Source organism: Girardinichthys multiradiatus, chromosome 7 (genome assembly GCF_021462225.1).
Source record: "Girardinichthys multiradiatus isolate DD_20200921_A chromosome 7, DD_fGirMul_XY1, whole genome shotgun sequence".
NCBI classification, from domain to species: Eukaryota; Metazoa; Chordata; class Actinopteri; order Cyprinodontiformes; family Goodeidae; genus Girardinichthys; species Girardinichthys multiradiatus.
The window spans coordinates 21,435,015-21,452,601 of NC_061800.1; the positions used below are offsets into that span (position 1 = coordinate 21,435,015).

The window sequence follows — 17,587 nt, forward strand, 5'->3', positions numbered from 1 at the left end:
GGCTTACAATATCACCACGTTTAGAAATGTATATCCATGTATTTATTTTCAGTTTTGAAGATAAAACAACAGCAGGTTTATTTTAAATATCAGATAAAGCTGATCAGAACCAGTAGCTGACAGAAACCATGTTGGTAACAGATCAGACATGCGATATAACTACAATAACATGTACGTTGTGGAACTGTAACCTATAGTCATGTTTGCGGTAGTTACTGATGAACTGCGTACACATTAAAAGACTGCTTTTAACAATTCTGTATTTACATTCAATCAATCAGTAATAACAGAACAAATGGTGCAAAATAGCTGGACTTTCATTGAGTGTAAGGTAGTGTATCAAGCCTCTTCTGAGTGTTAAAGGTGAGCTTGATTTGTAATCAAGAAGAATGGAGTTTATAGGCCTAACGAAAGTCTTATTAAGGAACTAAATGTCTGAATCCTACAAAATGCTTATTTACACACATTCTGTTGAACTTTCGGGTGATTGAAGGATCTCAGACAGAGAATGGAGTGGCTTGTGCTGCCTTCTGCATGGGGGAATCAATGGTTGATGCTGTCCTGCTCGGAGAGGGCTGTGGTGTTTCTGTTTTATCGCTGTTCCCTTCATCAGCCTCCTCCTCTCTCTGCTGTACAGAGGACAGGTATTCCTCCAACAGGCTGCAGTCTGCACTGTCCACACCGTCGCTCACACCAGCGAAGCCGCTCCGAACAGGGCTCAGTGCTCGTACTGTCTTCAGAGAGTCAGCTGTCCCGCTGCTCAGAAAGCTGTCCTCCAGCGCTGCTTGCTGATCAGAAGTTGATTGAAACCCAGAGTCTGGGAAGGAGACGTCGGTGATAATGGGAGGGTTTGTGGTGCTTGAGGCGACAGGCGGGGCCGCATCGGCAAGCCCGGGAGAAAAGGTCGTAGCTGGGGGATCTTGCTGCGAGATGGCTGCAAGCTTGTTCTCCACAGACTGTTTCCACTGCTGCATGGATTGAAGCTATAAGGTCACAGGACAAGCAAAAAAAAAAAAAATGAGGATGCACCTCTGAAAAGTCACACCACAGAAAGCAAACACAACTCAAAAAATTAGGGCACCCATGAAAAGTTGTGTTGATAAAAGATGGCTTGGTTTCCCAAAAGAATACATTTATTATGTCTGTCATTATGCCCCTAAAAAATGTTTTGGACTTGGTGACATTATAATCACAAACTTTAATGGATTTCACTGGGTTTTACGTAATAAACCACCATAAAGTAGTGTATGATCTTGAAGCGGAAAAAAGGATACATGGTACTGCATTTTCTTTACAATAAAAATCTGAAAATTGTGGTCTACATTTGTATGTAACCACGTTAGTCCGATGCCCCTAACTAAAATCCAGTGCAATTAGTTGCTTCCTGTGTATTATTTAATATTAGCATAAAAGCATGTGTTCTGTGAAGGCCCCAGAGGTTCGTTAGAAAACAATAGTGAATGAACAGCATCACGAAGACCAAGGAACACTGCAGACATGGCAGGATTAAAGATATTTTATGCAGGGATAGGTCATAAACGACATCCCAAGCTTTTAACAGCTCACAGAGCACCGTTCAATCCATCATCTGAAAATGGGAAGAGTATTCTACAACTGCAACTGAACTGCAACCAAGTTAACCCTCAAGTTCACGAGACTGTCGTACAACAACAGTGTCTTCAGTCAGAGGCTTCTTCAGATCTGCTGTAAGACAGACAGGAGATCCTTCCTGCCCACATCCATCAGCATCTACAACAGCTCTCTGAAGAAACCTGCATAATATGAGCTACAACAACATTTAATGTCCCTTTGGGATTAATAAAGTATTTTTGAATTTGAATTGAAATGTATGACTATTTTAATTTATGCCAAACAGTTAAAAAGCAAATTTACAAAATGAGGGGTAATTAATCATAAACAACATTTTTACAGTAGGTGTTAACCTCTTTCCATAGAAACTTCACAGCCTCCTCCTGAGCAAGCCTTTGGAGCCTCTCCTCCTCGTAGTGCTTCTGCATCCTGCAGACACACCAGTTTAAACTTTACATGTTGTTTCTGGCATGTGGTAAAACGCAACCAGAAGTAAAATAGATCTGAAATATTGATAAGTCACTTACGTCCCCAGCTTATCAGACAGGAAGAGGACGTGTTCTTGCATTCGCCGCAGGCGGATTTCACTGCGCACCTCTCTGGCCGCGGGATGGCAGCACCGAGTGTAGTGCCCTCTCCACCAGGACTGTATTTTAATCGCCGCCTTGTCAGCCTCTAGCAGATTTAATTCACTGACAGACATGCTCATTCGTGTCTGCTTTGAGGCATCTTTACCAAAGTCAAAGGGTGTTTCTGAATCATTTTGTGGCATGGTAACTCTGGCCGGTGATGCAGCTGTTGTGGCAGCAACAGATGCAATGTTCTCTTCACGGGTTTTCCTCTGGTGCTTATCTGTCGGAGAAGACTCTGTCTCATTTGGGTTGGGATTTCTGGATTGGGGTGGTCGCTTTGGAGCCAGAGAATCGGGCTCAAATGTCTCGGTCTCGTCCTCGCTGTCAGTGTGGGCTATTTGTGGCTCCAGGTCAGATGTGAAAGGAAGGAAGGTGGATTCGGAGGAAAGCAAGCTGCTGTTGATTTTGTCCTCATCCGTCTGCACATCTTCCAAATAAATGCGCTCCCCTGTAATCTTTGGGCTGCGAACCACTGGCAGCGATGTATGAGGGGCATCACAACTCACCCAAGTGTTAAACTGCACGACGGGCTCTATGGAAAAGCAGCAAGGCTTAATAGTTAGGTTTACAAAAAGGAAAGCAAAGCAGCATGACTACTTTTAAACAAAACCCCAGAACAATTGCAAATCAGACTGCTGAAGTAGCCCTCTCACCTTTCTCCTGGACAGACAGAGCAGCAGTTGGTACAGGTGTGGGGATTTCTTTCACCTCTGGGGCTCCACTGTGTGGAGCTCCGCGTGAAGGACTGTGACTTTCAACATCCAACCGAGTTGGACGAGGAGGACTGGGACAGCCTCCATGTGTCTCCTCCAACAGCTGCCGTTGGTGGAATCTGACACAAATCGAGCGCATTCAGGTAAATAACTGCTAGAGAAGTGGGCTGAAATAATACACAGTGGCTCGCAAAAGTATTCATACCCCTTAAACATATTTATACCTCAGTCAAAGTCCAGGCCTAAAATGCAATTAAGAATCTGAGGCCAGATTTGACAAAACAGTGTTCACAGATGTGTTTATGCGTCGTTTTCTATTGGTTTGTCACATAAAATCTCAATAAAATATGTTGCATTTTGTGATTGTAAAGTGAGGCAATGTTTGTTAAGGCCAAAGAATTAGTGTTGAATACTGTGATAATTTCCATTTCATGTTTGTGGTAGGGAACAAAACAGCTCGATTCACACCAATACCTTTGCTTACTGAGGATCTTCTCCAGTTTGGCATCTTCTGCCGTCTCCAGGGCAGGCGATGCTGTCAGAGGGCAAACAGTGGCTAAGTACTGGACAAGCTGAACATGCTGCCCGGGCCGATATGAGCGGCCTTTCCCCTGACTGTAGAGCCACTCTGCTTTGAGACTATTATCATTAACAGATACAGAAAACACAAATCAGATTCAAACTTATTGAGCTTCTCAAGCAAACTGTAGCAGTGCAGCAAAGGGGCTCACCCTTCTTTTTGTGTCACTATGTAGCCATCGAGGACCTTCAGGTTTAGACACCAACTCATGATGTATGGTCGATAATCAAAACCTGGCAATGAGGGAGTAGCCATGACGCAAGGGTTGCACATGATGGACAGCTGCTCCAGTTCATGAAGAGGGGCCAGGTATGACATCTAAAGAACACTCATTATGGTCAATGAAAAACTGCATTTGTGTATTTCAGTTAGGATCCTTATCGTGCAAGTATAAAATAAGAGATAGTTACTTCATTAAGATCCCTTATCTCATTTTCTGCCAGGGAGAGAATGGATAAATGGGCAGGGAGGTGAGCAGGAACAGCCCGGAGTGTTGTAATGCTGTTTCCATGGAGCAACAGTGTCTGCAAAGGGGATAGAAAATGGATCAAATTTCAAAAGAAAACCAACACAAGCATCATCAAAACTCCTGTTTGGGGTTTCTGTTTAAGCACACAATAAAGCTAACCTTTAATGCCATTAGTTTAGTCAGATCTCCTATGGTAGATATGTTATTATCAGACAGATCCAAGTGCTGGAGAGACACACAGTTGTTCAGTTGCTCAATGACCTGTGACAGATGGAGAAGTCTGTTAAAGACGTATCACCCTACATTAGATACATTTCAGGCTTATTAGTTATAATACAGTCAGTATCCCTACCTTAATGTTGTTCCCTGACAGGTTGAGCCATGTCAGATGGGGTACATCTCGCAGCCCTTCAATGTAGCCGATGCTGTTATTGGGAAGATTAAGGACTCGCAGCTCTCTGAGCTGGGACACCCCCATCATTCTCACCAATCGGTTATTGGCTACAGACAGCTGATTAGGAGAAAGTAAGTAGTTCAAATTAGATATCAAAACAAATGTTTAGGTTATGAACATTTAGTGCAGGGTTGCTACTGCATACATTTCTAGACTCAAAATTGCAGAGTTTTCTGTTCTGTTTTGACCAATTCTAAGGATAAGTACAAAACCTCACCATGAATGTATGTCATTTTGGCTGGATGGATGGTTATTTTATGCAGTAGGATGGTAAATAAACTGGAAAATACTTGAATCAATTTCAATACAGCATAGCAGCTCTTCTAGTGAGTAATTTGGGCCTTTCTCAAAACTACCTGCTGAAGGCTTGGGCAACGTTCCAGGTGGTCCAGCTTCATGATGTTGTTACGGTCCAAGATGAGTGTGTGGGTGTCCTCGGAGCATGTGAAACTGGGATCCAGCTTCTGCATACTACGAGCTGAAAGATCAACCACAGGTCCTGGGGGGATAAAGGATAATGACGGAGCAGACCGACAAGCCAAACAAATATTATTTTATTACATTGGACACAAGGCTTTGACAGACAAATGCATTGAGTCTTTAGTGTTTAGAAGGTTACCTGCGCTAAATAGTCCATTTATTATCATCAAGAGGACGAAACAAGGACAGAAAGTGGATACCATACTAGCATGTTCTTACAATCTGACAACACATACATGAGGATACCTACACATAATATGCATTGATTCAGAAATATGTTAAACTCAATAGCGAAATATGTAAAACTGCTTTCTGATAACATTAGGATGCTAACGGTTGTCATCTAATACGACAAACACGGAGTCTTAAAAAAGGCAGAATTATATGTTTTTCCACGAAAAGCTACTATTTATCCACTTACCAGCATTTGTTTCACACCATAAGTCTGATACACCCATCCTACCGGCCCAAGATAATGCTAAGCTTTAGCTAACAGCTACAGTGGGAAAGACAAGAAGCATCTTTGGGTTGTCTAACTGCGGCATGAAGGGCTTTGTGGGAAACGTAGTTTGACGTGTCTTTCTCTTCCTTTACCCAACATTACATTTCAGCTACGATAGGACTACAATTTTCTGATAGTCCGCCGTTGTTGGCGCGTCCCGCCAGCCAAATTGGGATTAGAGAAAAAAAAGATTGGATTAAGTACTTATTACTTTTAACAAGAATATATATATATATATATATATATATATATATATATATATATATATATATATATATATATAACCTTTACAACCTTTACAACCTGTAAAGTTTAGCTAAACTATTGATTTGACAAAAAACGGTTTCAATATATTTTATTAAACAACTAAAAGCAAGCAAACAAACAAACGTTAAAATAGCATTTACTTTGTATGTATTTTAAATATCAACTAAATAACCTATAAATCAGCTTCCGCTTCCGGTATCTTTCTTTCCGGTTTTGAGCCCTCTCGTAGCCATCATGAAGTGAGTTTACAGAATACCATCAAAAGGAATCCTGACTATTTAAAAAACATTGTTGAGATAGTTGTAACATAAACTGAAATTTTGGCAACTCTTCCTTCAGTGACGTGTTGTATTTGTTGGTTTCAGGGTCGAGTTGTGCAGTTTTAGCGGGTATAAAATATACCCCGGCCATGGCCGCCGATACGCCCGGATAGACGGAAAGGTAACCGTTTCAAATATTGCGGTCTTTTCTCATTCTAAATGTAGCTGTTATGTGGGGTAAATGTTCTTCAGTTTAAAACGAGGAGTAACGTGTTCGGCATGTCACTGTTCAGTCTCTGCAATATGTTCTCTTGACGCTCCAGAAAGCCGTTTAATTTGCTAACATTAGCTTCCATCATCATGGACTACTAGGAACATAACAGTTTGAAACCTTTTCAAGTTTTTACCCACATTAGGTTGTTACCTAGAAAATAGTATAGTTTAAAAAACGCCAAACAGTGTTAAATTCAAGCTTATATTGAATTTTCATGTAATAGTTTGATTGCAGGTTTTTTTTTTACATCTTGTTGAACTGAGTCCTATCTAGGTTAGGTGTTGAATGACAACCTATTAGCACTGTATATCTACACAATTTAGTATACAGACATTTATTCTAATTATATCAATTGTGATCTAAGGTAGTATTTATAACCTGCTTAATTGGTGTAACAACAGCATATGAGCGTGTTTATTGAACTAGTAAATGTCAGATTTCTAACACAAACTTAATTTATAGCAATTGTTTTGTTTTTGTTAGGTGTTCCAGTTTTTGAACGCCAAGTGTGAGTCTGCCTTTCTATCTAAGAGGAACCCCAGACAAATCAACTGGACTGTGCTGTACAGACGCAAGCACAAGAAGGGCCAGTCTGTAAGTATAAGGGTTTACAAGCGCTACCTGATTTGGATGTTGAGGCGTTTATGTTCGCATATTCTCGCACTGTTGGCAGCAATTATTCCTAACAAGGTTTCTTCTCTATACTTGGTTAATTTAAAACTACATATGATGGTATTTTTAATAGTTTAAATTACTATAGGACTTGACACTAGTACACCTTTTTTCAGGTTTTTCAGATAGATGCATTATATTAATCCGGCCAAATTTTTCACAGCTTTACAAGAAAAATATTGCATGCTTAAAGGGGACTTTTCAGTTATTTCCCTGAGGAGGAGTACAGCTATTTGATACAGGTGTTGGGTCATGGATGTATCTATAACCTGTAGGATAGTGGCCCTCAAGGACGTGAGTTGGAGACCCCAGGTCTTACGAATGTGCACTTGTGTCTCAACGAGACTTACTGCATAGAAAATGTAAAATAAGACGTTGCAACTAATTTCATTGTAAAACACCAGAAGGTGACCCTTTTACTGGTGGAGAAAATTACGAGACTTCACATCTGTCAAACTATAACTGCCTGCTTTTTGTCTGCAGTGCATTATTGGTTATGCATCCTCCACAATGCCTGAAGTTTTTTTTTTTTTTTGGTTTTGCTTTTTTGCAGGCAGTAATTGACAGTTCACTACTTCTTTTTAATAAAAAGTGATGTCAGTGGGTAATGACAGCCTTTTGTGAGGGAAACTGTCAGTGTGTGAATGGGTGGATGACTGTAGTGTAAAGCGCTTTGGGGTTGTACTAGAAAGTGCTATACAAGTACAGGCCATTTACCATTTGATATATTTTAGTTGCATATGCCACTGCATTGGTTATGCGCTGTTTCCCTGTATGAAGTATTTCTACAATTTCAAGTATTTGCTCTCGTACGTTTATTAGCTGTAACCTTGAAACAGACATTTAAACCTAGGTAAAGTTGATCAAATATACAGTTGGCTGTGGGTGAATGGTGTGCACAGTGTTGGTCTGTGTTATGTGTTGTTGCTGGGCTGTGTTTTGCAGTCCTGGCAACAGCACTCACTCCCCACCTGCGGCCATAGAACAATCGGGGATCATAGTACTGGTCTTTGAGGTCTTCACAGACATTTCATCATCGGCCAGCCTCCAAACTCTCCAACAAAACACTCATTTACCCATGACGGTGATGTGTAATCGGATATATTAGCTAGTGGTGTCTAGTATCTCAGGTACACTGCAGGGTATTTAATGTGAAAATTGGTGTTTGCATTGTCAAATGGAGAATAGTTTTTCCTTCAACACTAGTAATTTGTCTTTTGTGCTTGGAGTGAGGAACACTCAGTAGCACGTCAAGCACCTACAGGCCCTTCTCAAAATATTAGCATATTGTGATAAAGTTCATTATTTTCCATAATGTCATGATGAAAATTTAACATTCATATATTTTAGATTCATTGCACACTAACTGAAATATTTCAAGTCTTTTATTGTCTTAATACGGATGATTTTGGCATACAGCTCATGAAAACCCAAAATTCCTATCTCACAAAATTAGCATATCATTAAAAGGGTCTCTAAACGAGCTATGAACCTAATCATCTGAATCAACGAGTTAACTCTAAACACCTGCAAAAGATTCCTGAGGCCTTTAAAACTCCCAGCCTGGTTCATCACTCAAAACCCCAATCATGGGTAAGACTGCCGACCTGACTGCTGTCCAGAAGGCCACTATTGACACCCTCAAGCAAGAGGGTAAGACACAGAAAGAAATTTCTGAACGAATAGGCTGTTCCCAGAGTGCTGTATCAAGGCACCTCAGTGGGAAGTCTGTGGGAAGGAAAAAGTGTGGCAGAAAACGCTGCACAACGAGAAGAGGTGACCGGACCCTGAGGAAGATTGTGGAGAAGGGCCGATTCCAGACCTTGTGGGACCTGCGGAAGCAGTGGACTGAGTCTGGAGTAGAAACATCCAGAGCCACCGTGCACAGGCGTGTGCAGGAAATGGGCTACAGGTGCCGCATTCCCGAGGTCAAGCCACTTTTGAACCAGAAACAGCGGCAGAAGCGCCTGACCTGGGCTACAGAGAAGCAGCACTGGACTGTTGCTCAGTGGTCCAAAGTACTTTTTTCGGATGAAAGCAAATTCTGCATGTCATTCGGAAATCAAGGTGCCAGAGTCTGGAGGAAGACTGGGGAGAAGGAAATGCCAAATTGCCAGAAGTCCAGTGTCAAGTACCCACAGTCAGTGATGGTCTGGGGTGCCGTGTCAGCTGCTGGTGTTGGTCCACTGTGTTTTATCAAGGGCAGGGTCAATGCAGCTAGCTATCAGGAGATTTTGGAGCACTTCATGCTTCCATCTGCTGAAAAGCTTTATGGAGATGAAGATTTCATTTTTCAGCACGACCTGGCACCTGCTCACAGTGCCAAAACCACTGGTAAATGGTTTACTGACCATGGTATCAATGTGCTCAATTGGCCTGCCAACTCTCCTGACCTGAACCCCATAGAGAATCTGTGGTATATTGTGAAGAGAACGTTGAGAGACTCAAGACCCAACACTCTGGATGAGCTAAAGGCCGCTATCGAAGCATCCTGGGCCTCCATAAGACCTCAGCAGTGCCACAGGCTGATTGCCTCCATGCCACGCCGCATTGAAGCAGTCATTTCTGCAAAAAGATTCCCAACCAAGTATTGAGTGCATAACTGTACATGATTATTTGAAGGTTGACGTTTTTTGTATTAAAAACACTTTTCTTTTATTGGTCGGATGAAATATGCTAATTTTGTGAGATAGGAATTTTGGGTTTTCATGAGCTGTATGCCAAAATCATCTGTATTAAGACAATAAAAGACCTGAAATATTTCAGTTAGTGTGCAATGAATCTAAAATATATGAATGTTAAATTTTCATCATGACATTATGGAAAATAATGAACTTTATCACAATATGCTAATATTTTGAGAAGGACCTGTATATATTTATACACACAAACAGTTGGGGTGCACCGATCGATCAGACCTGATTTCCTTACCCTTGGGAGATCGGTGATCGGCTGATACTTGCATGAGAATCCAATCTTATCTACTTCATTTATATTTGAGAGCACTACCTCATGTGCATTCAAAACAATTTGTATTGTTTCACGGGTATTGTTCAATGTTCTTCATTTAAATAAAAGTTGAACATTGAAGGTGTATTGTGACCTTAGCACCTGACAGTGTCAGTTATTTTAAAAAAAAAAAAAATCAAAATAAACCAAAATCCGAATAGGCAGCTCGGGCTTTTTAAAGATTGTCGATCGGCCAGAAAACTGCAATCGGTGCACCCCTTATAAACACACACACACGAGTGTTGAAATACATCTAATCGCATGTTTCTATTTGACGTGAGCCACAGGCTTAGTTTAGTTGTTGGACATTAAGTTTGCTTTTTATGGTTTGAGAATCACAAGAGAACCATGCAGTTATGTCACTGAAAATAGCAAAGTTATACATGGGTTGTTTTTTTTTTTTTTTTTTTTACTTTTTTGTGTTGTCTTGTATATCGTAGTGAAGGGGGAGAGTTTGGACTTCAGTTTTTGTTCCGTGCTTAAATGTCACTTTAATGTGACTAAGTGCTGTTTATGTCTGAGAGCCCAAGCTTATATCAGGTTTTTCAAACCATCACCTGCTGATGGTAAATAATCGGTCAGCATAACCACAGCTACAGCAGATGTTTGATCAGTCTTGTCAGATCTCATGCTCTTAGGAAACAGTAAAGTTGAAACTTAGAATTTGTTTTCTATTAGTTTAAACAGACCAGACTTCACTTGATCCATGTTTCTGTAAACTTGCTGCTTATAAAGTGAAGAGTTCCTCCTTTTGGTCTTTTTTCCACCTGCATCCTTAACTAAAGGTTGTCTGCTATAGACCACCAGAGGGTTAAGGCTTCTATAGTATCCCTTTTACCTTATTAAGAGCAATGAGCTTTAGATTAATGGACTGGAACTACTACGGTCAAACAGGGCTGTTAGTCGTCGTCGTACTCGTCGTTTTCCGCTTATCCGGGACCGGGTCGCGGGGGCAGCAGACTCAGCAGAGACGCCCAGACGTCCCTCTCCCCAGACACTTCCTCCAGTTCCTCCAGGGGGAGCCCAAGGCGTTCCCAGGCCAGCCGAGAGACATAGTCCCTCCAGCGTGTCCTGGGCCGTCCTCCGGGCCTCCTCCCGGTGGGACGTGCCTGGAACACCTCCCGAGGAAGGTGTCCAGGAGGCATCCGGTATATATGCCCGAGCCACCTCAACTGGCTCCTCTCGGTGTGGAGGAGCAGCGGCTCTACTCCGAGCCCCTCCCGAGGTGGTTTAAAAGCTCCGCGGTGGCAGGGCTTTGGGGGGTGGATGAGATACGCCCTGAGTACCTCAAGTCTCTGGACATTGTAGGGCTGTCATGGTTGACACGCCTCTTCAACATTGCGTGGCGGTCGGGGACAGTGCCTCTGGGGTGGTGGTCCCCCTTCATAAGAACAGTGACTGGAGGGTGTGTTCCAATTACAGGGGGATCACACTCCTCAGCCTCCCTGGTAAGGCCTACGCCAGGGTATTGGAAAGGAGAGTCCGGCTGATAGTCGAACCTCGGCTTCAGGAGGAACAGTGTGGTTTTCGTCCCGTCCGTGGAACACTGGACCAGCTCTATACCCTCTACAGGGTGCTCGAGGGTTCATGGGAGTTTGCCCAACCGGTCCACATGTGTTTTGTGGACCTGGAGAAGGCATTCGACTGTGTCCCTCGTGGGGGGTGCTCCAGGAGTATGGAATCGGGGGCCCTTTATTAGGGGCCATTCTGTCGCTGTACGAGCGGAGCAGGAGTTTGGTCCGCATTGCCGGCACTAAGTCGGACCTGTTCCCGGTGCATGTTGGACTCCGGCAGGGCTGCCCTTTGTCACCGGTCCTGTTCATAACTTTTATGGACAGGATTTCTAGACGCAGCCAAGGGCCGGAGGGGTTCTGGTTTGGGGACCAGAGGATTTCGTCTCTTCTTTTTGCAGATGACGTGGTCCTGCTGGCCCCCTCTAGTCAAGACCTACAGCACAGGGCTGTTAGGTTTATATAAAATGACTATTTTCCTTTAGTCTGGATAGCTGTTAAGGGAAAGTACTGATTAGACATACGTTGGGTTCAAAATGGTCTAGAAATGTGTTTGTAATTCACATTTTTGTGTTTGTTTTGATATAAATAGCTGTTTGCTAGTAGCCAAGTAACGTTTTGCTCTTTAGGGAAGACTGTGCAAGGACTGCACAATATTTAGCAAATACGTCCTCATCCCATTATCATTATACACAGTAATATCCCTAAGGATAGGACTGTGGAGTGTAACATTTTTAGCTATTCCAGGTGTGATTCATTCAGCCTGCTGGGTAGTCTCACTGCAGTAGAGGCCCACACCTGACACAGATGATGGTGCCAGAGATGCCTAAAATATATTTAAGAACTAAATATTACCATCCTTAGCCTAAACATTGCTGTTGGGCTTGTTCATATCTTTAAAAGTATCTTCAAATATTATACTCTGCAGGTTATCAATAAATATCTTACCTGCTTTCACAGGAAGAGGTGACAAAGAAGCGTTCCCGTCGCGCAGTGAAGTTCCAGAGGGCCATCACTGGGGCCTCCCTGGCTGAGATCATGGCCAAGAGGAACCAGAAACCTGAGGTCCGTAAGGCCCAGAGGGAGCAGGCCATCAGGTAAGAAGACAAGCATTTTTAGACCTAACGGCTTGTAGGACTGTGGCCTGGACAAAAGAAACTATTCATTTCTTTGCCGAAATACTAGCTAATAAAAATGTGACAGCAGTTTAAAGAGTTAAAAATGTTTGCTTTTTTTTTTTTTTTTTTTTTTTTTTTTTTGCTAAGATCTGTCAGAGATTAGACAAGAAAAATGTCCCCTTCTGGATTGCAGTAAAGAATATCTCAATAGAAAGCCACTTTTATTTTGACCCACCACTTATGGTCTAATGGACAACTTATCTGTTTATTCAAAGTGAGGAGAGAAGATATTGACCGTCCAAAGATAAAATCTTATCAGTCTAATCCCATTTAAAAGAAGTCCAAATAATTTCTATAAGGACGGTTTGTAAACGCCAAAGTTTCCTTCAGCCTCGAATGGGTCTCATGTTTAAGCAAATGCTGAAGAATGTAAACATTGTCTGTACAACTTTAAATATTATAAGTTCCAATTGGTGTTTAACAAGAGGCGTCAGTGCTTTGATTGTTGTTCATTTCTTTACTAGAACTGATTTGACAGTTCTAGTAAACATCACCAAATCACACTATTATCACTAAAAGATGACAATATTTTGAAGAAAATTTCCCCAGCAGCAACTGTTCATTCTTTTCCTTTCAGAGCTGCCAAGGAGGCCAAGAAGGCAAAGCAGGCAGCCAAGAAGCCTGCTACGGCAAGTGCAAAGGTGAGATATGTGATTATAACCCAAACTTCAGTACTTGGAGAAGTAGATGTAAGTTTATACACTGCTCAAAAAAAATAAAGGGAACACTTAACACAATATAACTCCAAATAAATCAAACTTCTGTGAAATGAAACTGTCCACTTAGGAAGCAACACTGATTGACATCAATTTCACATGTTGTTGTTCAAATGAAATAGACAACAGGGGGAAATCTTTGGTGATTATCAAGACACTCAATAAAGGAGTGGTTCTGCAGGTGGGGACCACAGACCACTTCTCAGTACCTTTGCTTTCTGGCTGATGTTTTGGTCACTTTTGAATGTTGGTGGTGCTTTCACACTCGTGGTAGCATGAGACGGACTCTACAACCCACACAAGTGGCTCAGGTAGTGCAGCTCATCCAGGATGGCACATCAATGTGAGCTGTGGCAAGAAGGTTTGCTGTGTCTGTCAGCGTAGTGTCCAGAGCCTGGAGGCGCTACCAGGAGACAGGCCAGTACAACAGGAGACATGGAGGAGGCCGTAGGAGGGCAACAACCTAGCAGCAGGACCGCTACCTCCACCTTTGTGCAAGGAGGAACAGGAGGAGCACTGCCAGAGCCCTGAAAAATGACCTCCAGCAGGCCACAAATGTGCATGTGTCTGCACAAACGGTTAGAAACCGACTCCATGAGGATGGTATGAGGGCCCGACGTCCACAAATGGGGGTTGTGCTCACAGCCCAACAACGTGTAAGACGCTTGGCATTTGCCAGAGAACGCCAGGATTGGCAAATTCACCACTGGTGCCCTGTGCTCTTCACAGATGAAAGCAGGTTCACACTGAGCACATGTGACAGATGTGACAGAGTCTGGAGACACCGTGGAGAGCGATCTGCTGCCTGCAACATCCTTCAGCATGAGGTTGGCCCTGGGTTCCTCCTAATGCAGGACAATGCTAGACCTCATGTGGCTGGAGTGTGTCAGCAGTTCCTGCAAGATGAAGACATTGAAGCTATGGACTGGCCAACCCGTTCCCCTGACCTGAATCCGATTGAGCACATCTGGGACATCATGTCTCGCTCCATCCACCAACGTCACGTTGCACCACAGACTGTCCAGGAGTTGGTGGATGCTTTAGTCCAGGTCTGGGAGGAGATCCCTCAGGAGACCATCCTCAGTCTCATCAGGAGCATGTCCAGGCATTGTAGGGAGGTCATACAGGAACGTGGAGGCCACACACAATACTGAGCCTCATTTTGACTTGTTTTAAGGACATTACATCAAAGTTGGATCAGCCTGTAGTGTGTTTTTCCACTTTAAGTTTGTGTGTGGCTCCAAATCCAGGCCTCCATTGGTTAATAAATTTGATTTCAATTGATGATTTTTGTGTGATTTTGTTGTCAACACATTCAACTTTGTACAGAACAAAGTATCCAATGAGAATATTTCATTCATTCAGATCTAGGATGTTTTAGTTATTTATTTTTTTAAAGATATTTTTTCGGCTCTAGTGGCCTTTCATTTTTTGTCAGTAGGCAGACAGGAAAGAGGGGTAAAGAGAGGGGGAGACATTCGGCAAATGTCGCCGGGACTCAAACCCGGGACGGCCGCTTTGACAACTGGAGCCTCTGCATATGGTTGCGCGCTTAACCCCTACACCATCAGCACCGCGCCCCCTTATTTGAGTGTTCCCTTTATTTTTTTGAGCAATGTAGTTACTCAGTGTGAATTTGGGATTTTGAGGTGAGAGTCAGTTCCAGCTTTAGCTTCTAAATAAATTCACGGTGTTTCTATTTTTGTAGACTTCTGCTAAGACAGCTCAGAAACCCAAGATCGCCAAGCCCATGAAGATCAGCGCACCCCGTGTTGGAGGAAAACGCTAAACCTGGACTCACCATTACTGCTTGTGAATAAAGTTTTGTGGTTAAACCTCATGTGCGACTTTGGATTATTTTTATTTTTGAAGATACTACATTGAGAACAAGACAACGCTCTGATCCGGTTTATTTTGTTTCTGGTCTCATTGATGTTTGTGTATTATTCTAAGATACTGTTTATCCTGAGAAAAATGGTTCATTACACAGGTTAGTTTGAGATGACATGTTCCATTTTAAAGCAGTATTTCTACTTGAGAGGGAACTGTTGAGGCCATGTATGTTAAAAATAGTCATTATTCCTAATGTGGGATGTACTGGTCCTTCTCAAAATATTAGCATATTGTGATAAAGTTCATTATTTTCCATAATGTCATGATGAAAATTTAACATTCATATATTTTAGATTCATTGCACACTAACTGAAATATTTCAGGTCTTTCATTGTCTTAATACGGATGATTTTGGCATACAGCTCATGAAAACCCAAAATTCCTATCTCACAAAATTAGCATATCATTAAAAGGGTCTCTAAACGAGCTATGAACCTAATCATCTGAATCAACTAGTTAACTCTAAACACCTGCAAAAGATTCCTGAGGCCTTTAAAACTCCCAGCCTGGTTCATCACTCAAAACCCCAATCATGGGTAAGACTGCCGACCTGACTGCTGTCCAGAGGGCCACTATTGACACCCTCAAGCAAGAGGGTAAGACACAGAAAGACATTTCTGAACGAATAGGCTGTTCCCAGAGTGCTGTATCAAGGCACCTCAGTGGGAAGTCTGTGGGAAGGAAAAAGTGTGTCAGAAAACGCTGCACAACGAGAAGAGGTGACCGGACCCTGAGGAAGATTGTGGAGAAGGGCCGATTCCAGACCTTGGGGGACCTGCGGAAGCAGTGGACTGAGTCTGGAGTAGAAACATCCAGAGCCACCGTGCACAGGCGTGTGCAGGAAATGGGCTACAGGTGCCGCATTCCCCAGGTCAAGCCACTTTTGAACCAGAAACAGCGGCAGAAGCGCCTGACCTGGGCTACAGAGAAGTAGCACTGGACTGTTGCTCAGTGGTCCAAAGTACTTTTTTCAGATGAAAGCAAATTCTGCATGTCATTCAGAAATCAAGGTGCCAGAGTCTGGAGGAAGACTGGGGAGAAGGAAATGCCAAAATGCCAGAAGTCCAGTGTCAAGTACCCACAGTCAGTGATGGTCTGGGGTGCCGTGTCAGCTGCTGGTGTTGGTCCACTGTGTTTTATCAAGGGCAGGGTCAGTGCAGCTAGCTATCAGGAGATTTTGGAGCACTTCATGCTTCCATCTGCTGAAAAGCTTTATGGAGATGAAGATTTTATTTTTCAGCACGACCTGGCACCTGCTCACAGTGCCAAAACCACTGGTAAATGGTTTACTGACCATGGTATCAATGTGCTCAATTGGCTTGCCAACTCTCCTGACCTGAACCCCATAGAGAATCTGTGGGATATTGTGAAGAGAACGTTGAGAGACTCAAGACCCAACACTCTGGATGAGCTAAAGGCCGCTATCGAAGCATCCTGGGCCTCCATAAGACCTCAGCAGTGCCACAGGCTGATTGCCTCCATGCCACGCCGCATTGAAGCAGTCATTTCTGCCAAAGGATTCCCGACCAAGTATTGAGTGCATAACTGTACATGATTATTTGAAGGTTGACGTTTTTTGTATTAAAAACACTTTTCTTTTATTGGTCGGATGAAATATGCTAATTTTGTGAGATAGGAATTTTGGGTTTTCATGAGCTGTATGCCAAAATCATCCGTATTAAGACAATAAAAGACCTGAAATATTTCAGTTAGTGTGCAATGAATCTAAAATATATGAATGTTAAATTTTCATCATTACATTATAGAAAATAATGAACTTTATCACAATATGCTAATTTTTTGAGAAGGACCTGTATATTCCCACAATTCTTCCTCCTGCCATCTGTTTTGTGAAGTGCACCAGGTCCTCCTGCAGCAAAACTGTCACTCAACATGATGCTGCCACCTTTGACTTCTGCACCTCACCATTTCTCCTCCAAATGTACCAATAAATGTTCAAGCTCTACAATTTTAGTTGCATCAGACTACCGGACATGTCTATCAAAATTAAGGTCTTTGTTCTCAAGGTAAACTAATCTTTTTATATTGCTTTTATTGTAATGAAATTTTCCTCAAGAGGCCTTTCAACCCATGGACTCTTACCAGCTTTTGTCTTGTGGTTTTACACAACACATGTTCATCTCTGGGATACAGAGGCCACCTTTTTCCTGGACAGTAGTATGGGTAGATGTTCCCATGCTGTTTCTACTCTGGTATAGTTTAAACAGGTAAGAGTGGCACTTTCTGGCATCCGGAAATTATACCCATGGTTTAACCAGATTTCTGGAGATTCATAATTCTCTATATTTTTGCTGATTTCTGATTTAATTTTTGAATCAAATATTGTGAATCTATCAAAGCCATCTGGGTTTCCCAAATGCATTTAA

At 42.5% G+C, this 17,587-nt stretch overlaps 2 protein-coding genes and 1 non-coding gene across 3 annotated transcripts; 2 read left to right on the forward strand and 1 right to left on the reverse strand.

The window, feature by feature from the left end:
* Nucleotides 1-27: 27 nt before the first annotated feature.
* Nucleotides 28-5,504, reverse strand: cep97 (centrosomal protein 97). Its single transcript, XM_047370535.1, has 11 exons — nt 5,340-5,504; nt 4,795-4,937; nt 4,337-4,495; nt 4,144-4,245; nt 3,926-4,039; nt 3,667-3,833; nt 3,410-3,574; nt 2,876-3,054; nt 2,118-2,754; nt 1,944-2,019; nt 28-983 (listed from the first exon to the last, which is right to left on the reverse strand). The coding sequence occupies exons 1-11, from the start codon at nt 5,374-5,376 to the stop codon at nt 498-500; spliced, it is 2,265 nt and encodes a 754-aa protein (XP_047226491.1). The 5' UTR covers nt 5,377-5,504; the 3' UTR covers nt 28-497.
* A 338-nt stretch (nt 5,505-5,842) lies between these two features.
* On the forward strand, nt 5,843-15,147 carry rpl24 (ribosomal protein L24). The gene is made up of 6 exons (XM_047370569.1): nt 5,843-5,926; nt 6,053-6,128; nt 6,705-6,815; nt 12,374-12,510; nt 13,169-13,232; nt 15,016-15,147. The coding sequence occupies exons 1-6, from the start codon at nt 5,922-5,924 to the stop codon at nt 15,094-15,096; spliced, it is 474 nt and encodes a 157-aa protein (XP_047226525.1). The 5' UTR covers nt 5,843-5,921; the 3' UTR covers nt 15,097-15,147.
* On the forward strand, nt 7,778-7,958 carry LOC124872006. The gene has a single exon (XR_007039179.1). It is a non-coding gene; the product is annotated as a small nucleolar RNA SNORA23 (small nucleolar RNA).
* Nucleotides 15,148-17,587: the final 2,440 nt, after the last annotated feature.

Excerpts from the sequence above, each read along its gene's own strand:
- cep97 (XM_047370535.1), bottom strand. The coding sequence starts at position 5,376 with ATGGGTGTATCAGACTTATGGTGTGAAACAAATGCTG. Across the intron at positions 4,938-5,339 it reads ATGGTGTGAAACAAATGCTG|GACCTGTGGTTGATCTTTCA; the intron begins GTAAGTGGATAA and ends TTATCCCCCCAG. Across the intron at positions 3,575-3,666 it reads ATAGTGACACAAAAAGAAGG|TCTCAAAGCAGAGTGGCTCT; the intron begins GTGAGCCCCTTT and ends TAATGATAATAG.
- rpl24 (XM_047370569.1), top strand. Across the intron at positions 6,816-12,373 it reads AGCACAAGAAGGGCCAGTCT|GAAGAGGTGACAAAGAAGCG; the intron begins GTAAGTATAAGG and ends CTGCTTTCACAG. Across the intron at positions 13,233-15,015 it reads CTGCTACGGCAAGTGCAAAG|ACTTCTGCTAAGACAGCTCA; the intron begins GTGAGATATGTG and ends CTATTTTTGTAG.